The following is a 27,606-nucleotide window of genomic DNA, read 5'->3' as shown; positions in this document are numbered from 1 at the left end:
TCCCGGGCTGCTGCACCCGCCCGTGCCCTCGCTGGGAGCCAGGGGAGGCGAGGGAAGATCCCGCTCCTCCCCAGGACCAGGGAATGACGGGCGGGAGGAAGAGGAGGCTGAGGGCAGCTCTGCTCCCCAGCTCCTGTTCCACACCGCATCCCAGCTCCCCAAAATCCAGCCCTTGGGAGCCCCTACCCTGCCTTCCCCAGCCCCAGGGAATAACGGGCGGGAGGAACAGGAGGCTGAGGGCAGCTCTGCTCCCCAGCTCCCGTTCCACACCGCATCCCAGCTCCATCCCTCAGGGACAGCTCCCCAAAATCCAGCCCTCAGGAGCCCCTGCCCTGCCTTCCCCATTCCCAGGGAATGATGGGCGGGAGGAACAGGAGGCTGAGGGCAGCTCTGCTCCCCAGCTCCCGTTCCACACCGCATCCCAGCTCTGTCCCTCAGCTCCCTAAAATCCTGCCCTCAGGAGCCCCTGCCCTGCCTTCCCCAGTCCCAGGGAATGACGGGCTGGAGGAAGAGGAGGCTGAGGGCAGCTCTGCTCCCCAGCTCCTGCTCCCCCCACATCCCAGCTCCCCAAAATCCAGCCCTCGGGAGCCCCTGCCCTGCCTTCCCCAGTCCCACGGCCGGCCAAAGCCGGCATCCCTGGAGTTCACAGCCCCATCCCGACTATTTCCTAACGTTGCAAAAAAGGCTCCTTTCCATAGGTATAAATAAAATATGAGACAAAAATGTAAAAACAGCTGAATAATTCATAAGGGAGGATTATTTGAATAAGGAGCATCTAAATGCCCTCTGTCAGCAGAGCAGGGGAGGCAGAGGCAGGAAAAGCAGTTTTTTGTAATGAATCAAATTCCCTTCACTGCAGCCAGGCAGCAGCTCCTGAACCTGGATTTGGATCATTCCCTGATCCCACCTCCCTCACGCTGATCACTCATTCCTGACTCAGGGGTGATAAAAGTTGACCAAAACCCAAAAGGTCACTAATGCCGGGAGAAGTGGCCAGGAAGGGTGATGAGCTTTGTGAACTTCAGCAGAAAAGGAAGAGGAGCACAAGAATCCCTTTGCCCAAAAGTCTCCTTTATTCCAAGCAGGAATTCTGGAGATGGCTCCTGCAGGGTCCCACAGCCCTCTCCAAACTACCAAGAAAGCCGAAATTTACCAAAAAAGTCTGCAAGTGCCACGTCTTCCATGGCCATCACCCCTCCCACCGCAGGGAATCACAGCCCTCACTGCAGGTTCTGGGATTCCCAGAGGGAATGACCGAGCTGCAATCCCATTTCCAGCATTTGGAGGGCTCGGAACTGACAGAGAGGAGAGGCCACAGGCTCCATCGGGGTGTGACCTCCAGTGCCTCCAGCCCCAGAGCCCAACAACAGCAGCACCTGGAGCTGCTGCAGAGCCCAGAGGAGATCCTGGAGCTGCTCCAGGGCTGGAGCCCTTCAGCTCCCAGGGATCCAGGCTGGGAGAGCTGGGAATCTTCTCCTGGAGAAGGGAAGGATCCAGGGAGAGCTTCCAGAACATTCCAGGGCCCAGAGGGGCTCCAGGAGAGCTGCAGAGGGGCTGGGGACAGGGAATGGAGGGACAGGACACAGGGAATGGCTCCCAGTGCCAGAGGGCAGCGCTGGATGGGAGCTTGGGAATCAGGAATTGCTGCCTGGGCTGGGATTGCCAGAGCAGCTGTGGATCATCCCCTGGATCCCTGGCAGTGCCCCAGGCCAGGCTGGACACTGGGGCTGGCTTGGGGACAGTGGGAGGTGTCCCTGCCATGGCACGGGTGGCCCTGGGGGCTCTGGGCTCCCTTTAACCCAAACCATTCCAGGATTCCACAAAAAGCCGACACTCCCCTAGCACGGGATCCCGTCAGGCCGTGGCACAAAGCCTGGATCTGCCTCACTCCTCATTCCCAGTGAGGGAAATGAAGAATTCATGGAAGAGCAGCAGGTCCTGGCAGGGGTGGAGCTCCATGGCAAGCCCAGGGTGGTCCCAGTGGCTCTCCAGTGCTGGGATGACCCAGATCCCATTCCCACCTGCACACACCGGCTCCTGTCCCAGGAATTATCCCACAGTCATGGAGGAACTGACAGCCCTGGGTCAGGAGAAAAGATCTCCAAGGCCACCTAAGTTCAGAGCTCTGGGTGGACAAAAAATGTCTCAGAGGAACTGGGAGCCCCAGTCCCTTCCATGGCTCCTTCCAGCCCTTTCCTGAGGAAATGCTGCCTCCAGGCTTTTTTAGTTTCAGCCTCCTGGAGAATCTCCTGGAGTTTTGAGGTTTGAAGCAATGATAAGAAGCAGAAAACACAGGACATAAATAATTGAAAGTTCATTGCAAAGAGCAAAGGAACAAGAGCAGGAATGGAGCAAAACTGGGAAAATCAACATTTCTGGTACACACTGAACATTATCTGGGGAATCAGGGAATCCTGGAATGGTTTGGGTTAAAGGGACCCCAGAGTCCCCCAGTGCCACCTGTGCCATGGCAGGGACACCTCCCACTGTCCCCAAGCCAGCCCCAGTGTCCAGCCTGGCCTGGGGCACTGCCAGGGATCCAGGGGATGATCCACAGCTGCTCTGGCAATTCCAGCCCAGGCAGCAATTCCTTCCCAAGCTCCCATCCAGCGCTGCCCTGTCAGCTTCATGCCATTGCCCTTGTCCTGGCACTCCAGCTCTGGATGAACAATCCCCCTCTGGCCTTCTCCGGATTCCCTTCACACCCTGAAGGTGCTGTGAGGTCCTCACACAACCCTCCCTTCTCCAGGCTGAAATTCTTTGGCTTTTGCCTCACCCTGGATCAGACTGGGAGCTTTGGGCTCCCTGACACCCCTCCTGCCTCTGGACAGAGCCCCAAATCCCTGAAGAGGCCGTTCAGCGCTGCCCCAGCTCCAGAGGAACATCCCTGCTCCATCTGCTCCCTGCGGAGCGATGCAGGAGCCACCCCAGTGCCGCCAGTACTCACGATTCCAGTGCTGTGAGAAGTGGATCTGGCTCTGGGACATCCTGGAGCTGAGTGCTCTGGTCTCTGCTCAGCCTGATGATGTCACACAGGGTCTGGGAAGCGTTGGATTGCCTCTGGAAGCAGGGACGGGAGCAGCGTCAGCGCCGGGGCCCAGCCCGGCCGGGATCAATCCCATTCCTGCTCCCCCTGCAGTTACCCAGTGCTGGATTCCCCTGGAGCAGCAGCATCCACAGGCTTTGCACTCAAAGGAGACTGGCCCACACGTGACCCCAAGAGCAGTTCAGGGGCTCAGGGATGAGGATTCCTTTTTTGCCCCCTCAATCCTGCCAGCCTGCACGTTCACAACTCAAACATCCCATCCCTGCTCCCAGTGCTCAGCTCCCCTGCTCGAGAAAACCCTTCAGCACCTCATTCCTGGGATTTAAAAGGCTTTCCAGGGCTGTTTGAGGATTTCATCCTCCGGTTCTGGCCATCAGTCAAAGCCTCTCTGGAGCTGCTGCACCGCAGCATCCGCTCCAACACAAATCCATGGGGATGTTCCCAGTTTTCCTCTCGCAGAGGGAAGTCTGCCTGGGATGAGCTGAGGGAACTGGGCTCAGAGAACTGCGTTTTCTGGACTTTACAACTGAATTCCTACTCGGGGCTAAAAAGATTTGAAAATGGCATCAAGTGGCTGCTTTGAAAGGACCTTCAGGAACAGCAGGCTGCTCCCTAATCCCAGGAAGTTCCCCACTGTCTGTAGGTTTGAGATGAACTGAGGCAGCAGAACCAAGAAATTTGGAGTAAAAGAAGTCAAAAGCAGATGAAACCGCTTCAAAAGCCAATATTTGGTGCCGAGCACAGGATGGGACATTGCAAGGCCATTCCTGGTGGCTCCTCCACAGGTCACCAGGACACGGAAAACTGCAATCCCCAGGACCCTGCAGGACCCAGCAGCCCAAATCCCCAGCCCTGGTGCCACTCACATCCTCGTCCTGGCTCGAATGGATCAGCTCCACGAGTCTCTGGATGATCCTGGCTTCATTCAGCCACTGCAGGGAAAAGAGCAGGAGAGAAAATCCTTGTTGGATGTCCGGGAACTCAGAACAAGAGGAGCCCTGGGAAGCTCTGCAGGAAGGGGAAGCTCTTCCTCCCCTCTCCTAATCCCACCCCTGAGGCAGGGACAGGGATGGATTCGGATTTGCATCAGCACGGATGGGGATGGATCTGGATTTGCATCCTGCCGTGGAACTATCACGCAGAGGCCTCTGGAGAACACGGAATGCTCCAGGGACAAACATTTGGGCAGCGGTGGCAGAACCCCCAGCACGCTCTCCCAGCAGCTCCTGCTCTTCCTGCTGCTCACACTCAGCAATTCCTCCTCCAGCCAGATGTTGGATGCTGTCACTGCACCTTCACCTTGCTCCACAACTTCCTGCTCTCCATGCAAACCACTCCCTGTCTCCCTTCCGGCCCAGGCAAACCAGGAATGTCCCCTCCAAGGGTTCCCTTCCTCTCCTCCCTGCAGCTCCAGCTGCAGGCTCAGCCCCTCATCTCCACCATTTCCATTCACATCCCACTCCTGTCCCAGGAAAACTGCTGGGTGTGTGACATCCCCCAAACTCATCCCAACAGTGCCCAAGCTAAGCTGCCTGAGAAATAAGCAAACTTCCATTACAAGGAAAAACATTTCCAGGGATGGGCTGGAGCCCCTCTGCTCCCAGGGATCCAGGCTGGGAATGATCCCCTGGAGAAAGGAAGGATCCAGGGAGAGCTTCCAGAACATTCCAGGGCCCAAAGGGGCTCCAGGAGAGCTGCAGAGGGGCTGGGGACAGGGAATGGAGGGACAGGACCCAGGGAATGGCTCCCAGTGCCAGAGGGCAGCGCTGGATGGGAGCTTGGGAATCAGGAATTGCTGCCTGGGCTGGGATTGCCAGAGCAGCTGTGGATCATCCCCTGGATCCCTGGCAGTGCCCCAGGCCAGGCTGGACACTGGGGCTGGGCTGGGGACAGTGGGAGGTGTCCCTGCCATGGCACGGGTGGCACTGGGGGGCTCTGGGCTCCCTTTAACCCAAACCATTCCAGGATTCCTTGTTCCTATGATTCCTTGAACACGGTAAGGAATTACACTAATTACTGCCCCGATCAGTGTCTGAATTTCTGAACACTGGGAAGAGCACAGATTCCCTTTCTCCAAGCTCTCCAGCCGGAATAAAGAGAGGCTGCCCCATGGAAAAATGAGTGGGAACCCCTCTGCTGCCAGGAGTGTCCCAGGCTGCTGCCCTGGAGCCACTTCGGGGCTGAGGGCCAGAGGAGGGGGGGAAAACTGCTCCCAGGGTGACACGGCCACAGAGCCCCGGTGTGCTGAGAGAGCAGGGACAGGGACAGGGACAGGGATGGACAGGGATGGACAGGGACAGGGACAGGGACAGGGATGGGACAGGGATGGACAGGGACAGGGGCAGGGACAGGGACAGGAGCTGGGACAGGGACAGGGACAGGGACAGGGATGGGACAGGGATGGACAGGGACAGGGATGGGACAGGGACAGGAGCTGGGACAGGGACAGGGACAGGGATGGACAGGGATGGACAGGGACAGGGACAGGGACAGGGATGGGACAGGGATGGGACAGGGATGGACAGGAGCAGGGACAGGGACAGGGGCTGGGACAGGGACAGGGACAGGGGCTGGGACAGGGATGGGACAGGGACAGGGATGGACAGGGATGGGGACAGGGACAGGGACAGGGACAGGGATGGGACAGGGACAGGAACAGGGACAGGGACAGGGACAGGGATGGGACAGGGATGGACAGGGACAGGAGCTGGGACAGGGACAGGGGCAGGGACAGGGACAGGGGCTGGGACAGGGGCAGGGACAGGGAGAGGGACAGGAACAGGGACAGGGACAGGGGCAGGGACAGGGACAGGGGCTGGGACAGGGACAGGGGCTGGGACAGGGCCAGGGGCTGGCGGAGGAAGGGCTCACGTTGAGCACGTCCTGGCGCAGCGCCGTGGGCTCCACGCAGCTGATGAGGCGCAGCAGCAGGTCCATCATGGCAGAAGTGTCGATGTGCTTTAGCACCAGGCTCAGGAACTTGTCCTTTTTCCTCAAAAATGAGATCACCTGTGGAAACAGGAGCCTGTGTCAGCTGCCAGCAGGACACACAACTCCTCACAAGTCCTCACAACTCCTCACAACTCCTCACAACCCCTCACAGCTCCTCACAGCTCCTCACAGCTCCTCACAACTCCTCACAACTCCTCACAGCTCCTCACAGCTCCTCACAGCTCCTCACAGCTCCTCACAACTCCCTCACAATTCCCTCACAACTCCTCACAATTCCCTCACAACTCCTCACAACTCCTCACAACTCCTCACAACTCCCTCACAGCTCCTCACAGCTCCTCACAGCTCCTCACAACTCCTCACAACTCCTCACAGCTCCTCACAGCTCCTCACAGCTCCTCACAGCTCCTCACAGCTCCTCACAACTCCCTCACAACTCCTCACAGCTCCTCACAATTCCCTCACAACTCCTCACAACTCCTCACAACTCCTCACAACTCCTCACAACTCCCTCACAACTCCTCACAACTCCTCACAACTCCTCACAGCTCCTCACAGCTCCTCACAGCTCCTCACAACTCCTCACAACTCCTCACAGCTCCTCACAACTCCTCACAACTCCTCACAGCTCCTCACAGCTCCTCACAGCTCCTCACAACTCCTCACAGCTCCTCACAACTCCTCACAGCTCCTCACAACTCCTCACAGCTCCTCACAACTCCTCACAACTCCTCACAACTCCTCACAGCTCCTCACAACTCCTCACAGCTCCTCACAGCTCCTCACAGCTCCTCACAGCTCCTCACAACTCCTCACAACTCCTCACAGCTCCTCACAGCTCCTCACAACTCCTCACAACTCCTCACAGCTCCTCACAACTCCTCACAACTCCTCACAACTCCTCACAGCTCCTCACAACTCCCTCACAACTCCTCACAACTCCTCACAACTCCTCACAGCTCCTCACAGCTCCTCACAACTCCTCACAACTCCTCACAGCTCCTCACAACTCCTCACAACCCCTCACAGCTCCTCACAGCTCCTCACAGCTCCTCACAACTCCTCACAGCTCCTCACAGCTCCTCACAACTCCTCACAGCTCCTCACAGCTCCTCACAGCTCCTCACAGCTCCTCACAACTCCCTCACAACTCCTCACAACTCCTCACAGCTCCTCACAACTCCTCACAGCTCCTCACAGCTCCTCACAACTCCTCACAACTCCTCACAACTCCTCACAGCTCCTCACAACTCCCTCACAACTCCTCACAGCTCCTCACAGCTCCTCACAACTCCCTCACAACTCCTCACAACTCCTCACAGCTCCTCACAGCTCCTCACAACTCCTCACAACTCCTCACAGCTCCTCACAACTCCTCACAACCCCTCACAGCTCCTCACAGCTCCCCACAGCTCCTCACAGCTCCTCACAGCTCCTCACAACTCCTCACAGCTCCTCACAGCTCCTCACAGCTCCTCACAACTCCTCACAGCTCCTCACAACTCCTCACAGCTCCTCACAGCTCCTCACAGCTCCTCACAACTCCTCACAGCTCCTCACAGCTCCTCACAACTCCTCACAACTCCTCACAACTCCTCACAGCTCCTCACAACTCCTCACAGCTCCTCACAGCTCCTCACAACTCCTCACAACTCCTCACAACTCCTCACAGCTCCTGGAGCTTCTCCTGTGTGTCTCAACCCCCAGCCTGGGGTTGGGAACTCTTCAGGAAACAAAGGAATCATTTTTATTCCAAGGCAACACCAAATCAGACCTTTTCAGCCAGCTTCTCCCCGCTCTGTGGCACAGGGCGGCCCGAGGCCGTGGCACTGAGTGAGGCTGGGGAATTTCCCTCTCCTCTCAGGCCCCTCGCAGGCAGCATTTAACCAAAGCCCCGGTATTTGCTGGGCTCTGGGTACCCCTGAACCCCTCCACAGGGATGAGCTGAGGCCTTGCCCATGGACTGGGACGAGCCGACGGTCCCCAAAAAGCCTCGCTATGGAAAGCGCAGCTTTGGCTGTGCCACGGGGACACCCCAATGCGGCAGATCCCACACCTCTGGGCACCGTCTGCCCACGCCAGCACCTCCCTGCAGCCAGGAACTCGCAGAACCTTCCAGAGGCTCACCTCACCTCCGAGCTTCGACCCAAGGGCAGGAAGGCCAGGGGCTGCCAGCAAGGACAGCAGCAGCAGCGCCGCGGAACGCCCGGCCGGGCGCAGAGCCCTCCCTACCTGCTCTGTTTTCCGTGCAATGAGGTTCCCGATGGTCTTGCTGAAGAAGCTGGCGAGGAGGGGGTTCAGGGGGGGGCTCGTGGTCCAGGAAGTCGTAGAGGATGTCGAGCAGGGTCTCGTCCCCGCCCAGCTTGTCGTTGATCTGCGGCACGTCCGAGGTCAGCAGCTCGCAGGCCGTGTTGGGGTACCTGCAGCGACACAGCCGCGGCTGAGACGGGAGCTCTCCGCCGCCCGCCCTCCGCAGAGGGCTCGGCAAGTGGAGGAATTCCTGGCTGGCACGGCGGGCAGGCCCTGGCACGGGGTGCCCCTGCATCCCTGGCAGCGCCCCAGGCCTGGCTAGACACCGTGGGCTTCCCACCCAAACCATTCCGTGACTGATTCCCTCCGGTGAGGACACTTTTCCCACGATGGGTTACGACTGATTGGTGACCAAACCAGGTTTTTACAGCAGGATCCTTCCCAATCTCTGCAGCCCAAGCTCTGCACTCCCCACGGACCACTAAAGCATGTCCAGGCCAGCTGAGAGCTTTCACCCCTTCCCTGCACCGCTCCCTTCACCCAGCCTCCTCCTGTTCCTGCAGTTCCAGCCCTGGAGGCTCCAAAAGCCCCTTGGGCCCTGCTGCTGCTGTTCCAGGCTTGGTGCTGCCCAAGGAGCTGAGGCTGAGGACGTCACTGTCACCACCCCAGAGGGTCCTTCCAGCCCTTCCAGCCCAAAGGGACTCACTTCTCCTTTTCCTGGCTCATTCCATGCAAAAAGCATCCACGATTCCTCAAGATCTGCGTGTGGGGCCTCCCTGGGATACAGTCCCATGGACAGAGGAGAAATGGGAGCTCTCCGTGTCCCAGCAGGTTCTGCTCCCGCAGCTCGCACAGCCCCAGGTCCGATCCAAGCCCTCACCATTCCCCTTCTGGCAGCACATCCCAGGCTGGAGGTTTCCAGGCTGCAGGGAACTCAGCTCACCCAAACTCCCTCTGTCCCCACGGCCCCTGGAAGCGGAGCTTCCCTCGCCCCTGGCATCAGCAGTTCATCGGCAGGTCCAAGATTCACACTCTGCTGTCCTGCTCCAGCCTCCTTTCAGGGGTTTAATTCCACAGATTCTGCTTGGGTGGGGATTTACTGGGGACTCTTCCTCTTTGCAGCTTCCCCTGTGAGCTTCATGAACCTCCATCCCACTGTTTGAGGGATAAAGCCTTTGTGTGATCCCTCTCCACACACCCTGAGCCCCAGACCCTTCCAAAGCTATCGAGATTCTCCCTGTTCCACTTCACAAACTTTCATAACCTTTCCTGAAGAGCCAGAAGTGGGATTCCAGCTGGATTTCCACGGAGTCCGTTCTTCCTGCTCAGCTTTTATTTATCCCAAAAGCTCCCCTGCTTTCTAATGAGCTCAAACCCTCCTTCCCCTCTCCAGGCTTTGGAGACGCTTCTGGGCCTGCTCTGCCGGGGCGTCCCAAGTGCTGCCAAGAAAACGCTCCCGGAACGTCAGCCCTCAGTGTTCCACCAGGAATTCCCTTCCTGAAGCCTCTGTCCTCATCCCCCCCCTTCCCTCATTCTTCACCTGTTTGGTTACAATCAGGGAATCCTGGAGTGGTTTGGGTTAAAGGGACCCCAGAGCCCCCCAGTGCCACCCGTGCCATGGCAGGGACACCTCCCACTGTCCCCACCCCAGCCCCAGTGTCCAGCCTGGCCTGGGGCACTGCCAGGGATCCAGGGGATGATCCACAGCTGCTCTGGCAATCCCAGCCCAGGCAGCAATTCCTGATTCCCAAGCTCCCATCCAGCGCTGCCCTTTGGCACTGGGAGCCATTCCCTGTGTCCTGTCCCTCCATTCCCTGTCCCCAGCCCCTCTGCAGCTCTCCTGGAGCCCCTTTGGGCCCTGGAATGTTCTGGAAGCTCTCCCTGGAGCCTTCCCTTCTCCAGGGGAACATTCCCAGCTCTCCCAGCCCGGCTCCAGAGCAGAGGGGCTCCAGCCCTGGGAGCAGCTCCTCCTCTGGCCTTGCTCCAGCTCCTTCTGCTGCTGGCCCCAGGCTGGGGCAGCTCCGCAGGTGGGTCCCAAATTCACCTTTCAGAGCAGCCACAGGATATTCCAAGTTATCACCCCAGGTATTCCCCGGCATTCACACACCTGGGAACAGCCACCTCACACCGCTGTTAACTCTTACCCCAACCCAGACCTGAATGTGACATTTCTGTGCCTTTCCACCAACACCAACCCCAGTCCTGATCCGCTCCCACCAGAAAGAAACTGCTCAGTTTTATTTATTTATAGCCAGAGCAGCCTTTTATTTTTATGTAAACTTCACAAAGGCAGACAAACTCCCCAAACCCAAAGGTCAATATTTTTGAGTATACATTGGGTTAACAATGCATGAACACAACTTTGGTGAGGAGCTCAGCGTGGTCCGAGCAGAGGCAGGGCCTGCCCGGAGCTGGGATCCCTGAAATGAGCAGGATCTGGACATGCAGCACACTGAAAATAGCCCAGATTTTACTCATTTTGCAGCTCACTTTGTTCTGTGGGACTGGAAACCCACTGAGTTCAGAGATTTCTACCTCTTGTGCTTCCCTTTCCTATAAAAACCTGCTCAAGGGGCTTTGGATTTTGAGGGAACAGTAGGAGAAGATTTTTTTGAGACATTATTTGAGACAGGATTTTTTTTTTTTTTTTTTGGACATTATTTGAGATTTGATTATTTGAGACATTACTCGAGCTATTTTTTGGAGACACTATTTGAAACAGGAATTTTTTTTTTTTTTTTTTTTTTTTTTGAGACCAACTCCATGTTAAACACCAAAACCAAAGCAACAAATCCTGACGATTCCCTCAAAAAAAAACCCCCCAAAAGCTGAAACATCCCCAGCGCCCAAAGCCTCCCTCCCCTCCAGGAGGGGACAGAACCCAGGTGGAATGTGTTTTCAGCCCCGGGCTCCCAGCTGGGGCGTCCTGGGGAGCAGGGATCCAATACCTACTTGAATCGGACCTTCTCGTCCATGTCCACGGGGGGCTCGTGGGTGATGAGGGTGACCAGCTGCTCCATGCACTGCTGCTGGCACAAGAAGTCCAGCAGCCGCCGGTTCTGCGCCTTGCATTCCTGCAGGACGTCATCCTCGTCCATCAGCTCCTCCAGGGTCACATCCTCCTTGTCCAGCAGCTTGTCCACGTGCGACGTCGTGTTCAGATCGAACTTCCAGAACATGGTGGTGGCACGCGGCTGGCTGGGGGCGGGAAAGCGCCGGTTACTGCCGCACGCCTGCTGGGGACCGCCACGGAACCGCGCGGCGCCGAGACCATCCCTGGGATCGCCCACCACCAACCAACCCCTCCACTGCCACCCTGCGTCCTCACGGTCACGTCCACACAGCCTCCAGAGATGGGGACTCCAGCCCTGCCCTGAGCAGCCCCTCCCAGCGCTTTCCAACCCTCCTGGGGAAGGAACTTCCACAATGTGCACCCTGAGCTCCCCTGGCCCAGCCTGAGGCCGTCCTCAGCTGTCCCCTCCTGTCAGGGACTTGTGCAGAGCCACAGGGTTCCCCCTGATCCTCCTTTTCTCCAGGCTCAGCCCCTTCCCAGCTCCCTCAGCCCCTCCTGGGGCTCCATTCCCTTCCCAGCTCCCTCAGCCCCTCCTGGGGCTCCATTCCCTTCCCAGCTCCCTCAGCCCCTCCTGGGGCTCCAGACCCTTCCCCAGCTCCGTTCCCTTCCCTGGACATGCCCCAGCCCCTCAGGGTCTTTCCTGGGGCACTGCAGTTTGATTCTCTCACTTCCATCCATTCCCATCCCAACCCTTGTTTGCTCTTTGGTTATCCTGATTTTTCTCAGTTGAGTTCTATTAATGATGTTTTCCCACTTTGCTTTCCTAACACCTGGAATTTTGGAGAAGCTGTGAGTTACACCAAACCAAGGCACTGCTCTGACCACCCACAGGAGACTCTTCCAGGGCTCTTCCTTTTGCTTAACATTTCCTCTTCCAATTCTGCCCTTCACCATCTCACCTCAGCTCCTCAATAACCCTTCACAGCCCTGCTCTGGCCACAGTACCAGGTACAGAATTCATGGAATCCTGGAGTGGTTTGGGTTAAAGGGAGCCCAGAGCCCCCCAGTGCCACCCGTGCCATGGCAGGGACACCTCCCACTGTCCCCACCCCAGCCCCAGTGTCCAGCCTGGCCTGGGGCACTGCCAGGGATCCAGGGGATGATCCACAGCTGCTCTGGCAATCCCAGCCCAGGCAGCAATTCCTGATTCCCAAGCTCCCATCCAGCGCTGCCCTCTGGCACTGGGAGCCGTTCCCTGTGTCCTGTCCCTCTGCAGCCATTAACACCAACGCCGGGCAGTGGCTGTCCCTCCCCAGGGACATGGGTGACACATCCTGGCAGTGCCAGCCCAGGCTCCCACGCCCTGCACACTGAGTCCCTGGGCTGAGCCGTGTCCCTGTGCCACATTCCCAGAGGATCCAGCAGCACCATGTGATTCCACAGCCAGGATCACAAAGCTGTTTTTAACCTAACCCACATCCCCATTTCTGCACACAGAACTGTCTCCATCCGTTCCTTCGGCTTCTTCCAGCATCCAAAAATGTTCGTGCTTGATCCTCCACCAGTCACACTCTGCATAACCTCAGTTATCGTCCTCCTAAAAACTCATTTTCCCTACAGGAATGACACTGAGGGGTCTCTTCCTTCCAGTCTCCAGAGCAGGGCCTTGCAAAAGGCTGAAGAGCCCAATTTCCCATTAGATTTTACATCTCTCAGTCCTTCATGATGTAACTTCCACAGTGAAGCTCCGAGTGAAGCATGCACAGAACCAGGACATGGAACAGGGGAAAAGCTGAGTTTCTTTTACATGTCAGGATTTTCCCAGCTGGAATCCTGGGGGCAGCTCTGGAGAGCCCTGGAGGGGCCGGAGTGTATCCAGGGCAGGGAATGGAGCTGGGAAGGGAATGGAGCCCCAGGAGGGGCTGAGGGAGCTGGGAAGGGAATGGAGCCCCAGGAGGGGCTGAGGGAGCTGGGAAGGGAATGGAGCCCCAGGAGAGGCTGAGGGAGCTGGGCAGGGAATGGAGCCCCAGGAGGGGCTGAGGGAGCTGGGAAGGGAATGGAGCCCCAGGAGAGGCTGAGGGAGCTGGGAAGGGAATGGAGCCCCAGGAGGGGCTGAGGGAGCTGGGAAGGGAATGGAGCCCCAGGAGGGGCTGAGGGAGCTGGGAAGGGGCTGAGCCTGGAGAAAAGGGGGATCAGGAGGAACCTTGTGGCTCTGCACAAGTCCCTGACAGGAGGGGACAGCCGGGGGGGTCGGGCTGTGCTCGCAGGGAACAGGGACAGGAGCAGAGGGAACGGCCTCAGCCTGGGCCAGGGGAGCTCAGGGGGGACAGCAGCAGGAATTTCCCCATGGAAAGGGAGCTCAGGCACTGGAACTGCCCAGGGAGGTTTGCAGTGCCCGTCCCTGCAGGTGTCCAGGGAACTCCTGGAGGTGGCACTCAGGGCTCTGTGCTGGGGACAGGGTGGGGATGGGGCACAGCTGGGACTGGATGGGCTGGGAGGGATTTTCCAACCCCAGGGATTTTGGGATTCTGGGATTTCAGCACTGAATTTCTGAGTTGGGAGCAGCCATCTGAATGTTCAACCTACGTGACACTGCAGTGACAGCACTGCTGGGCTCGGTGTGTTCCTCACAAACTGTTCTTTGGGTATTTTTAAACATCTCTGCTTGGTTATGAATTCACCGAGGGAAAAACTGGCACCAAAGGCCTTCAGTGAAGGAGGTCTGGGGGCTCAGTCAATCCAAATGCAGCAATATTCCCTCCGTTGGTGTGGGATCCACATGGAATTCTCACCTTCCAAACTGACAACCATTGTAACCCTGGCAATTCCACAGCTTTCCTGAGCTTTTTATACATCTCTAGGAAAAGCTGCCTGACCTTCCCTGGGAGAGTGGAGAGGGGCTGGGCTGGGATTGCCAGAGCAGCTGTGGATCATCCCCTGGCTCCCTGGCAGTGCCCCAGGCCAGGCTGGACACTGGGGCTGGGGTGGGGACAGTGGGAGGTGTCCCTGCCATGGCACAGGTGGCACTGGGGCACTCTGGGGTCTCTTCCCACTCAAACCATTCCAGGACTCTCTGATTCCATGGCATCTGTCACTTCTCCCACCTCAGTACTTTAATTTAGGTCACTTTTGCCACCAGTAAAGCAGAGCTGTTTTCCCTCTTTCAGGTGGACACTCAAAGCCTTTCCCAGCTGCTGATTTTATTTCTGGAACATCCAACGAGAGCAAAACCCACGAGGGCTGCAGGGGAGCAGCTCTGTGTCAGTTCCTGCTGGGGCTGGAGCTGTGCTGCGTTCAGGGAGCGCCTCCAAACCCGGCCCAGGGAATGCCAGCGTCACCCCGAGCCCTGCGTTTGCCACCGGGGCTCTGCAGGAGCTGCAGCCAAGGACAGCTCATTAACAACAGCAATTAGAGATCCTCTGAGTGGGCACCAAAGGCTCAGGCAATCCTGGGATGGTTTGGGTTAAAGGGAGCCCAGAGCCCCCCAGTGCCACCCGTGCCATGGCAGGGACACCTCCCGCTGTCCCCAGTGTCCAGCCTGGCCTGGGGCACTGCCAGGGATCCAGGGGATGAGCCACAGCTGCTCTGGGCACCCCGTGCCAGGCCTGCCCACCTCCCAGCCAGGAATTCCCTCCCGAGACCCCACCTAGCCCTGCCCTCCCTCAGCCTGAGGCCCCCAGCGAAGGTGATTTCTGTGTCTTTGGGACCATCCGGGCTGAAGCCCCCCTGTCCCAGCACAGCAGCAGCAGTTTCCCACCCATAAATAAATTCCTGTTACTGATAAAAAGCAGCGTTGGGGTGTTGGAATTGTTTGGGACAACGCAGGAGACGTTTAATCTCCCTGTTCCAGGGCTAACAAACCCTGCCTCCTCAGGGATGGGAAGATTCGATCCCCTGCCAACAGAATTCCAGCTGAGCTTACAGAAAGTTCCAACAAGTAATGCACTTGCTGCTACAGACCCCAAACAAAGGACCCCTTTTGTCACCTCTGCTCTGCTCAGGAGCTGGGAGGAGGGGGCTCGTTTTATTTGTTATTTTATATGGCATTTTGTGTGGTATTTCATTTCATTTCATTTCAGTTTCCACCCTCCCCAGAGCCATGTCCTGGACAGTACCTGCCCCAGAGCTGCTCATCTGCATAAAGGACAAAAATCAATGTTTTACACAAAATGCTCTGAGCCCGGGGAGCTCCTGGCTGGCAATTCCAATGGGGAATTTTGTCTTTTAGTTATTTATTTGTCGGGGATGATCTCCCAGCCTCCTCCTGCCGGCAGCCCCGGGGAACGGCTCCTTCAGCACATCCCAAAGCTGCCCGCGGGAACCACAGGGGGAACAGCAGGAAAGGGACCCGGGGGCGGAGCTGGGGACAGGGGCACCCTTAGGTGACACCAAAGGGACCCGGGGGCGGAGCTGGGGACAGGGGCACCCTTAGGTGACACCAAAGGGACCCGGGGGCGCTGCTGGGGACAGGGGCACCCTTAGGTGACACCAAAGGGACCCGGGGGCAGTCCCGGTGACAGCGGCAGCCCCAGGTGACACCAAAGGGGCCCGGGGGCAGTCCCAGCTGACAGGAGCACCCTTAGGTGACACCAAAGGGACCTGGGGGCAGTCCCAGTGACAGGGGCAGTCCCAGGTGACACCAAAGGGACCCGGGAGCAGCCCCAGGGGACAGGGGCACCCTTAGGTGACACCAAAGGGACCTGGGGGCAGTCCCAGTGACAGGGGCAGTCCCAGGTGACACCAAAGGGACCCGGGGGCAGCCCCAGGTGACACCAAAGGGACCCGGGGGCAGCCCCAGGTGACAGCGGCAGCCCCAGGTGACAGGGACAGCCCCAGGTGACAGCAGCAGCCCCAGGTGACACCAAAGGGACCCGGGGGCAGTCCCGGTGACAGCGGCAGCCCCAGGTGACAGCGGCAGCCCCAGATGACAGCAGCAGCCCCAGGTGACACCAAAGGGACCCGGGGGCAGTCCCAGTGACAGCGGCAGCCCCAGGTGACAGCAGCAGTCCCGGTGACAGCGGCAGCCCCAGGTGACAGCTGCAGCCCCAGGTGACAGCAGCAGTCCCGGTGACAGCGGCAGCCCCAGGTGACACCAAAGGGACCCGGGGGCAGCCCCAGGTGACAGCGGCAGCCCCAGGTGACACCAAAGGGACCTGGGGGCAGTCCCAGTGACAGCGGCAGCCCCAGGTGACAGCAGCAGCCCCAGGTGACAGCAGCAGCCCCAGGTGACAGCGGCAGCCCCAGGTGACAGCGGCAGCCCCAGGTGACAGCAGCAGCCCCAGGTGACAGCGGCAGCCCCAGGTGACAGCGGCAGCCCCAGGTGACACCAAAGGGACCTGGGGGCAGTCCCGGTGACAGCGGCAGCCCCAGGTGACAGCGGCAGTCCCAGGTGACAGCGGCAGCCCCAGGTGACACCAAAGGGACCCAGGGGCAGCCCCAGGTGACAGCAGCAGTCCCAGGTGACAGCGGCAGCCCCAGGTGACAGGGACAGCCCCAGGTGACAGGGACAGCCCCAGGTGACAGCGGCAGCCCCAGATGACAGCAGCAGCCCCAGGTGACAGCAGCAGCCCCAGGTGACAGCGGCAGCCCCAGGTGACAGCGGCAGCCCCAGGTGACAGTGGCAGCCCCAGGTGACACCAAAGGGACCCGGCGGCAGCCCCAGGTGACAGGGACAGCCCCAGGTGACAGCGGCAGCCCCAGGTGACAGGGACAGCCCCAGGTGACAGCGGCAGTCCCAGGTGACAGCGGCAGCCCCAGGTGACAGCGGCAGCCCCAGGTGACAGGGACAGCCCCAGGTGACAGCGGCAGCCCCAGGTGACAGGGACAGCCCCAGGTGACAGCGGCAGCCCCAGGTGACAGGGACAGCCCCAGGTGACAGGGACAGCCCCAGGTGACAGCGGCAGCCCCAGGTGACAGCAGCAGCCCCAGGTGACAGCGGCAGCCCCAGGTGACAGCGACAGCCCCAGGTGACAGCAGCAGCCCCAGGTGACAGGGACAGCCCCAGGTGACAGGGACAGCCCCAGGTTGACAGCGGCAGCCCCAGGTGACAGCGGCAGCCCCAGGTGACAGCAGCAGCCCCAGGTGACAGGGACAGCCCCGGGTGACAGCGGCAGCCCCAGGTGACAGGGACAGCCCCAGGTGACAGCGGCAGTCCCAGGTGACAGCGGCAGCCCCAGGTGACAGCGGCAGCCCCAGGTGACTCCCCGGTCCCGGAGCCTCTCCCAGCCCCGTGACCCCGCGGCTCCAGGGGTATCCAGGCGCTGGGATTTCTCCCAGGGTTATTCCCAGTCAGCTCTGTGTCACCGCGGGCTCCCTGAGCCCCAGCAAACACAGGCACAGACAAAACATCGCGGCGTTTTCCGGCCTTTCCCAAATGCTCTCCGCACTCCGGCAGCAGGAAAAGTGAACTCGGAGGGGCAGAAACCCCCCAGGCAACTCCTCCTGGGAACTGGACAAAATTCCCAAGATTTACTGATTTTTTTAGGCCCACTTAAGACCATTCCTGCTAAAACAAAACACTGAATGTTTTCACTAGGCAGGGGCACATAGGAGTGCTGAAGGAAGGACATTCCCCAAAAGAGTTCTGGGATCCTCCTGCCATTCCCACAACATCCAGCACAGAATCCCAAATCCAACCCAACTCCAGCAGCTCTGGCCCAGCTGAACAGGTCCCAGTTCCATCCAGGGTGGATTTTAGCCTGGACAGACACAGATTCCTGAGGGGAATTTCAACCTTGTTGGTTTTTTGGGGTTTTTTTTTTGTTTTTTTTGTCAAATTTTAATATAAAATCTCCCTTATTTCTTCCATAAGAATAAATAATTCTAAACTTTGCTAGACAAAGCAAGAAATACCCCAAAACATAGGGAATTCCCTCCATTCCAGTCTGGGAAGGAGTCTGGAGCACACCAGGACCACACATCCATCCAAGAGGTTTCCACCTTCAATCCCAGTTATCCAGTAACAGTTATCCCAGCTCCAGGGAATAAAATCTCACTTCACTGAACCTGCTGAGCGTGAAGCCCCAAATCAGCTTTTTCAGCAAACTGCTCCACCACTGGAAAATCCACCTGGGAAACAGAGCTGGACGAGGCCAGGCTGATCAATGGCTCAGCCGAATTCCCACTGAAGGGCTGAGCAGGGAATTCCCAAAGAGCTCGGGAGCAGAACTCTCTCCCTTTGGTGACTCAGCAGCAGGACGAGAGGTAAGAAATGAATCAACACAAATTAGAAACAGGAAAAGGCACAGGCAGATCCCAAACCAGGGCCAGTGGATTTGGGAGTGATCCCAGAAGGAAGAGGAACACTGAGGAATCAACACCTGCTTGGGACACAGAAATAATTAGGCTGTGCCTACCAAAGCTGTCACAAGGACCAGGCTGCTCCAAGCCCCATCCAGCCCGGCCTTGGACATTTCCAGGGATCCAGGGGCAGCCACCGCTGCTCTGGGAATTCCATCCCAGCCCTCACCACCCTCCCAGCAGGAATTCCTTCCCCAAAATCCCATTCCAATCTGTGCACCTTTAACTCATCACCTGTTTCCATGGGAGAACCTGTTTTACATAAAACCTCTCCTCTGGAGCATTGGGGAAGCTTTTCCCAATGAAATTCCCAACAGGAAAATGCCCGAGTCAGCCACTCCAGTGCTGGCACAGGGAAGGATTCCCGCTGCTGCAGGGAATCCCAGAGCAGCAAATCCCCCGTGGAATGACTGCTGCAGGAAAGGGCAGCTCCTCCTGCGAGCCCCGAGCTGCTCTGCTGGATGGCTCCCGCTCCTCTCCTGAGGAACTCCGGGGAGAGATCCCGGCCTGCTCCTTCCCTGCCCCACAGCGAGGGCACAGCGCGGCACCTGCACGGGGAACCTCCTGGAACAGCCACAGCAGTGCCCAGGAGAACAGGGAACGAGGAGTTCCGTGCTCTTCCCAGCAATTATGGACCTGAGCTCAGGTTCTGAGCGGCACTTCCAGGTTGAACCTGGTTTTAGGGAGGATCCTGGCCAGCACGCCGTGAATCCCGGGATCCCTGGGGCTGGAAAAGCCCCCCCAGCCCATCCAGTCCCAGCTGTGCCCAATGCCCACCTTGTCCCCAGCACAGAGCCCTGAGTGCCACCTCCAGGAACTCCCTGGCACCTCCAGGGATGGGCCCTGCAAACCTCCCTGGGCAGTTCCAGTGCCTGAGCATCTTTCCATGGGGATAAAGCCAAGGACGGCACAGGGACACAGGGACTGAGCTCCTCAGGGGGACTCCATCCCCAGGAACATCCCTGGGACACCACAGTCCCCTCGCAGGTGACTCCAGGTATTAAACAGCAGCATCAATCCCAGCAGCAGCCACCAGAACTGAGCCCCAGCATCACAGAGCTCATCCTCATTACTGGGAATTAATTGATCCCTTAATGAGGAACTTCACAGGCCCCGGCCAGAAATCCCCCAGCCCTGGGCTGAGCCCACAGGAGGGACCCTGTCCCCGTGCCCAGGTGAGGGGGGACCCTGTCCCTGTGCCCAGGTGAGGGGGGACCCTGTCCCTGTGCCCAGGTGAGGAGGGACCCTGTCCCCGTGCCCAGGTGAGAGGGGACCCTGTCCCTGTGCCCAGGTGAGGGGGGACCCTGTCCCCGTGCCCAGGTGAGGAGGGACCTTGTCCCTGTGCCCAGGTGAGGCCCCAGCTGCAGAGCTGCCCCAGCCCTGGGGACACGGCAGCAGCACCTGGAGCTGCTGCAGAGCCCAGAGGAGATCCTGGAGCTGCTCCAGGGCTGGAGCCCCTCAGCTCCCAGGGATCCAGGCTGGGAGAGCTGGGAATGCCCAGCCCGGAGAGGAGAAGGCTCCAGGGAGAGCTTCCAGAACATTCCAGGGCCTGAAGGGGCTCCAGGAGAGCTGCAGAGGGGCTGGGGACAAGGCCTGGAGGGACAGGACACAGGGAATGGCTCCCAGTGCCAGAGGGCAGCGCTGGATGGGACCTTGGGAATCAGGAATTGCTGCCTGGGCTGGGATTGCCAGAGCAGCTGTGGATCATCCCCTGGATCCCTGGCAGTGCCCCAGGCCAGGCTGGACACTGGGGCTGGGGTGGGGACAGTGGGAGGTGTCCCTGCCATGGCACGGGTGGCACTGGGGGGCTCTGGGCTCCCTTTAACCCAAACCATTCCAGGACAAAAGGACAGGGAAATGTTCCTACCTTCAGTAGAAGTTCCTTCAAACGTGAAATCTCCTCCACGGACAGAGAAACATTTGGGTTAGATGTGGAATAGACCCAGCTTCAGGAAATGGTTTTCATCCAGTGTGAATTCCTTTGCAAGCTTCCAATCCTGGAAAAGATTTGAAAAAGTTACCAACAACCAAAGGTACCTGAGGGCCAAAGGTTTTTTATTTTGTTCCCTAAGTGAACTTCCACAGAGCCTTTCAGCACAAAGGAACTGACAGCCCCTGCCAAGCCATCACCACCAGGCCACAGTGGATCCTCCCAGTTCTCCCAGTTCCCCCTCTCCCGCAGCACTGGGTAGATGTGAACTGCCCAGCCCTGCGGGTGCTCGAGGCCAGGCTGGATGAGGCTGAAACAACCGCGGATACTGGAAGGGGTAACAGAGGAAGAGCCGAGGTTGCCTGAGCTCCAGGGCTGGGCTTTATCCAACCTCCCGAAATCCAGGAATTCCTGGTGTGCTCTGAGATACACCCAAACAGAGACCAACCAGCAGAAGGTCCCCACATCAAACAGAAATTAAAATTAACGTAAAAACAAATGTATTTCCTCATCTGCCAATCAGTGATTACTTAACTGGAGGTACAATATTCACCCAAACCAAGGGCATTGATCAGAACAAAAACTGTTCAGGAATTTATTTCTAAACTTTGACGCCTTTTTCACCAGAATTCGTGCCCAAAAGTCCCTGACAGAGTCCCAGACTCAGGGAGGTTGGAAAAGCGCTCTCAGACCTTCCCAGCTGTGCCCCATCCCCACCCTGTCCCCAGCCCAGAGCCCTGAGTGCCACCTCCAGAATTCCCTGGGCACCTCCAGCGATGGGCACTGCAAACCTCCCTGGGCAGTTCCAGGGCCTGAGCTCCCTTTCCATGGGGAAATTCCTGCTGCCACCACCCTGTGTCACTGCTGTGTCACAGCTGTGTCACTGCTGTCACCACGGGCAGCACTCCCTGTCACCATCCTGTGTCACTGCTGTCACCACAGCCAGCACTGCAGCCATCACCCCGTGTCACTGCAGTGTCACCACGTGCAGCACTGCTGGCAGCCAGCACTCCCTGTCACTGCTGTCACCACAGCCAGCGCTGCTGCCATCACCCCGTATCACTGCTGTGTCACAGCTGTGTCACTGCTGTCACCACAGCCAGCACCGCTGCCATCACCCCCTGTCACTGCAGTGTCACCACAGCCAGCACCGCTGCCATCACCCCCTGTCACTGCAGTGTCACCACAGCCAGCACCGCTGCCATCACCCCCTGTCACTGCAGTGTCACCACAGCCAGCACCGCTGCCATCACCCCCTGTCACTGCAGTGTCACCACAGCCAGCACCGCTGCCACCACCCCGTGTTACTGCAGTGTCACCACAGCCAGCACCGCTGCCACCATCCTGTGTCACTGCAGTGTCACCACAGCCAGCACCGCTGCCACCACCCCGTGTCACTGCAGTGTCACCACAGCCAGCACCGCTGCCACCACCCCGTGTCACTGCAGTGTCACCATAGCCAGCACCACTGCCACCATCCTGTGTCACTGCAGTGTCACCACAGCCAGCACCGCTGCCACCATCCTGTGTCACTGCAGTGTCACCACAGCCAGCACCGCTGCCACCATCCTGTGTCACTGCAGTGTCACCACAGCCAGCACTCCCTGTCACCACCCCGTGTCACTGCAGTGTCACCACAGCCAGCACTCCCTGTCACTGCAGTGTCACCACAGCCAGCACTGCTGCCACCGTCCTGTGTCACTGCTGTCACCACAGCCAGCACCGCTGCCACCACCCCGTGTCACTGCAGTGTCACCACAGCCAGCACCGCGGCCACCATCCTGTGTCACTGCAGTGTCACCAGAGCCAGCACCACTGCCACCATCCTGTGTCACTGCTGTCACCACAGCCAGCACCGCTGCCACCACCCCGTGTCACTGCAGTGTCACCACAGCCAGCACCGCTGCCATCACCCCGTGTCACTGCAGTGTCACCACAGCCAGCACTCCCTGCCACCGTCCTGTGTCACTGCTGTCACCACAGCCAGCACTGCTGCCATCACCCCGTGTCACTGCAGTGTCACCAGGACACATCTGCCGGCCAAGGGACACGCCTGGTGACACCAGCAGGTGCTGGCTCTGCTCCTCGGGGGCTGGCACAGCTCCTGCCGATCCCAATCCCCCCAGCCCAGCCTCATTCCCCGGGCAGCCAGACCCCCCCAGGCACCAGGACCAAGGCAGCAGCAGGAACGGAGCCCAGGGAACTCACCCACGCTTCAGTGGGAGCAGAACCCAAAGGAGCTCAAGGGGCTGCTGGCCTGCAGCTCCTGAGGAGACAGCAGCTGGTCCCAAATATCCCAAATATCCCAAATATCCCAAATATCCCAAATATCCACAAAGAGCTGTGGCTGTCATTGGAAAGGCACCGTCCCCAGAATATCAACAAATTAAAAACATCAACCAAGAGTGGAAGTCCATTTTGTATAAATCAGGGAATCCTGGGATGGTTTGGGTTAAAGGGAGCCCAGAGCCCCCCAGAGCCACCCGTGCCATGGCAGGGACACCTCCCACTGTCCCCAAGCCAGCCCCAGTGTCCAGCCTGGCCTGGGGCACTGCCAGGGATCCAGGGGACAGAGTTTCCAGGGATACGGTTCAGCTCCAAGCACAACGAAATCAATGTGGGTTGCAGCTTTTCCACACATTTGTGGAAATACCCCGTGAACAGAGCCCACCGTCCCCGCCTTGGCTACACCTTGCACGCCTTAGGACAGATGGTCCCAAAATATTCCAGAGCCTTTCCATGGAATCCACCCCTGGAAGTAAGGAAAGCTCGTTCCTGAGCAGACCAAAGCGCACTCCAAACCCCTCCAGTGCCTCTGGAAAAGGTTTTACACATTAGCGAGTCATGAACAACTGTCCAGTACATCCCAGCTCCTCCCCGGAGCGCTCCTGAGGGAACTTCCACCCGGAGCAGCCCTGCGGGAGGATCTGCAGAGCCCAGGAGGGGCAGAACCCCTGGTCCTGGGGATGTCCCAGGGGATATTCCACGGGATGTTCCTGGGGATGTTCCTGGGGATGTTCCTGGGGATGTCCCTGGGGATGTCCCTGGGGATATTCCTGGGGATGTTCCTGGGGATATTCCTGGGGATGTTCCTGGGGATGTTCCTGGGGATATTCCTGGGGATATTCCTGGGGATATTCCTCGGGATATTCCTGGGGATATTCCCCTGGATGTTCCTGGGGATGTTCCTGGGGATATTCCTGGGGATGTTCCTGGGGATGTTCCTGGGGATGTCCCTGGGGATATTCCTGGGGATATTCCTGGGGATGTTCCTGGGGATGCCCCTGGGGATGTCCCTGGGGATGTCCCTGGGGATATTCCTGGGGATGTTCCAGGGGATGTTCCTGGGGATATTCCTGGGGATGTTCCTGGGGATATTCCTGGGGATGTTCCTGGGGATGTTCCTGGGGATGTAACTGTGGATGTTCCTGGGGATGTTCCTGGGGATGTTCCTGGGGATGTTCCTGGGGATATTCCTGGGGATGTTCCTGGGGATGTAACTGTGGATGTTCCTGGGGATGTTCCTGGGGATGTTCCTGGGGATGTCCCTGGGGATATTCCAGGGGATATAAATGTGGATGTTCCTGGGGATGTCCCTGGGGATGTTCCTGGGGATATTCCTGGGGATGTTCCTGGGGATGTTCCAGGGGATATTCCACGGGATGTTCCTGGGGATGTCCCTGGGGATGTTCCTGGGGATGTTCCTGGGGATGTTCCTGGGGATGTTCCTGGGGATGTCCCTGGGGATGTTCCTGGGGATGTTCCTGGGGATGTTCCTGGAGATGTTCCTGGAGATATTCCCATGGATGTTCCTCGGGATATTCCTGGGGATGTCCCTGGGGATGTAACTGTGGATGTTCCTGGGGATGTCCCTGGGGATGTCCCTGGGGATGTTCCTGGGGATGTCCCTGGGGATGTTCCTGGGGATATTCCTGGGGATGTTCCTGGGGATGTTCCTGGGGATGTTCCTGGGGATGTTCCTGGGGATGTAACTGTGGATGTTCCTGGGGATATTCCTGGGGATGTTCCTGGGGATGTAACTGGGGATATTCCTGGGGATATTCCTGGGGATGTTCCTGGGGATATTCCTGGGGATGTTCCTGGGGATGTTCCTGGGGATGTTCCTGGGGATGTTCCTGGGGATGTTCCTGGGGATGTTCCTGGGGATGTAACTGTGGATGTTCCTGGGGATGTTCCTGGGGATGTTCCTGGGGATATTCCTGGGGATGTTCCTGGGGATGTAACTGGGGATGTAACTGGGGATGTTCCTGGGGATGTTCCTGGGGATGTTCCTGGGGATATAAATGTGGATGTTCCTGGGGATGTTCCTGGGGATGTTCCTGGGGATGTTCCTGGGGATGTTCCTGGGGATATTCCTGGGGATATTCCTGGGGATGTCCCTGGGGATGTTCCTGGGGATGTTCCTGGGGATGTTCCTGGGGATATTCCTGGGGATATTCCTGGGGATGTTCCTGGGGATGTCCCTGGGGATGTCCCTGGGGATGTTCCTGGAGATATTCCTGGGGATGTCCCTGGGGATGTTCCTGGGGATGTCCCTGGGGATGTTCCTGGGGATGTTCCTGGGGATGTTCCTGGGGATATTCCTGGGGATGTCCCTGGGGATGTTCCTGGGGATATTCCTGGGGATGTTCCTGGGGATATTCCTGGGGATGTTCCTGGGGATGTTCCTGGGGATGTCCCTGGGGATGTTCCTGGAGATATTCCTGGGGATGTTCCTGGGGATGTCCCTGGGGATGTTCCTGAGGTTATAACTGGGGATATTCCTGTGGATTATTCCTGTGGATATCCCTGTGGACGTTCCTGTGGACGCTCCTGCGGATATTCCTGTGGATGTCCCTGTGGATGTCCCTGTGGATATTCCTGTGGATGTTCCTGTGGATATTCCTGTGGATATTCCCGTGGATATCCCTGTGGATATTCCCGTGGATGTTCCTGTGGATATTCCTGAGGACGTTCCTGTGGATGTCCCTGTGGATATTCCTGTGGACGTTCCTGTGGATATTCCCGTGGATGTCCCTGTGGATATTCCCGTGGATGTCCCTGTGGATATTCCTGTGGACGTTCCTGTGGATATTCCCGTGGATGTCCCTGTGGATATTCCCGTGGATGTCCCTGTGGATATTCCTGTGGATGTCCCTGTGGATATTCCCGTGGATGTCCCTGTGGATGTCCCTGTGGATATTCCTGTGGACGTTCCTGTGGATATTCCCGTGGATGTCCCTGTGGATATTCCTGTGGACGTTCCTGTGGATATTCCCGTGGATGTCCCTGTGGATGTCCCTGTGGATATTCCTGTGGACGTTCCTGTGGATATCCCTGTGGATATTCCTGTGGACGTCCCTGTGGATATTCCTGTGCATATTCCCATACATATCCCTGCGGATGTTTCTGTGGATATCCCCATACATATTCCCATGGATATTACCATGGATATTCCCATACATATCCCTGTGGATATCCCTGTGGATATTCCCGTGCATATTCCCATACATATTCTCATACATATTCCCATACATATTCCTGTGGATATTCCCGTGCATGTTCCCGTGCATGTTCCCAGGCATATCCCTGTGCCTATTCCCATGCACATTCCCATGGATATCCCTGTGGATATTCCCGTGCATATTCCCATGCATATCCCTGTGCATATTCCCATACATATTCCCATGGATATTCCTGTGGATATTCCCGTGCATATTCCCATGCATATTCCCATGGATATTCCTGTGGATATCCCTGTGCCTATTCCCATGGATATCCCTGTGGATATTCCCATGCATATTCCCATGGATATCCCTGTGGATATTCCCATGCATATTCCCATGGATATCCCTGTGGATATTCCCATGCATATTCCCATACATATTCCCATGGATATCCCTGTGGATATTCCCATACATATTCCCATGGATATCCCTGTGGATATTCCCATGCATATTCCCATACATATTCCTGTGGATATCCCTGTGCCTATTCCCATGCATATTCCCACAGATATCCCCGTGGCTGTCCCTGTGCCAGGTGCCGTGCCTGCGCCACGTCCCTGCTGGACTCGGGGTCAGAGCCCATCCCGGAGCCTGCAGCAGGATCCGAGTCCAGGGAGCAGGGATGGGCTCCGGCTGAGCCTGGATCCCCCCGTGCCCCTCTGCCCAAGGAGCCGGGAGTGAAACACCAGCACGGGATGGAAGCAGAGAGCCATCCCTGGCCTCAGGGAATCCCCAGATCCAGGCTGTGGCTCCCTGGCGGCGCTGTCCTGGAGCTGGGGCAGGGCCCGTGCCCTGCTCGGTGCCCAGCAGCTCTGGGCGAGGAAGAACCTGTTCCCGAGATCCCAGCCGAGCCTCCCTGCCAGGGGCTCCTCCCGCTCCGTGCCCGCTGTGCCAGGGAAGCTGGAGAAGGGATCCGTGGAGGCTGGAATGATCCTTCTCCGAGGAGAATGCACAACCAGCCACAAGGAAAGGTTCTTCAGCTGCCTAAGGCACTGGAGAGGATGAGGAGAACGGGGAATTCCTCAATAGAGACAATCAAAAGGTCCCTTTAACCCTGAAAGACGAGCCTCACGGGAGGAACAGAATTCCTGCCTTTCCCATACCTCCCATGGCACATCCCAGGAGGCAGCAGTGGGATGGGAGCGTTTGGGAAAGGACAGGCATGTACAAAACCAGCTATTTTTAACAAAATTTAAAGTCTTCCCACTGCCTCAGTTACTTTATCATGGTTGATCAGAAATATCAACCCAGATGAGCTAAATTCAAGCTTTTATATAAGTTAGAACTTCCCTCAAGACTTCACTGATAAAGGAAGAGTTTGAGCTGTTGGAATTAAGGAAAAGCAGCATTTCCCAGGGAACCTGCACTGCTGACAGGAGAACGGAACAACCACAAACTATTCCCTAGTCAACGTCCACTCACATAAATTTCGGGATTTATTCAGCTTCTTCCCACCTGCTTTAAGAGCAGTCCCTACAAAATCCCGGGATCCCTGGGGCTGGAAAAGCCCTCCCAGCCCATCCAGTCCCAGCTGTGTCCCATCCCCACCCTGTCCCCAGCACAGAGCCCTGAGTGCCACCTCCAGAATTCCTTGGACACCTCCAGGGAT

At 58.0% G+C, this 27,606-nt stretch overlaps 1 protein-coding gene across 1 annotated transcript in view; it reads right to left on the bottom strand.

The window, feature by feature from the left end:
* PPP6R2 (protein phosphatase 6 regulatory subunit 2) overlaps positions 1-20,507 on the bottom strand; it is a 44,801-nt gene extending 24,294 nt beyond the window's left edge. Inside the window, 7 exon segments of the mRNA XM_040062248.2 lie at positions 2,948-3,060; positions 3,913-3,978; positions 5,918-6,055; positions 8,231-8,305; positions 8,307-8,418; positions 11,201-11,442; positions 20,428-20,507. Of these exon segments, the coding sequence (XP_039918182.1) occupies positions 2,948-3,060; positions 3,913-3,978; positions 5,918-6,055; positions 8,231-8,305; positions 8,307-8,418; positions 11,201-11,427 (731 nt within the window). The 5' untranslated portion in view covers positions 11,428-11,442; positions 20,428-20,507.
* Between the last annotated feature and the right edge of the window lie 7,099 nt (positions 20,508-27,606).

The sequence above is a fragment of the Hirundo rustica genome, chromosome 4 (genome assembly GCF_015227805.2).
Source record: "Hirundo rustica isolate bHirRus1 chromosome 4, bHirRus1.pri.v3, whole genome shotgun sequence".
Taxonomy (NCBI): Eukaryota; Metazoa; Chordata; class Aves; order Passeriformes; family Hirundinidae; genus Hirundo; species Hirundo rustica.
Note: the sequence above shows the minus strand (reverse complement) of the source record. Positions and strands in the feature narration are given on the sequence as shown.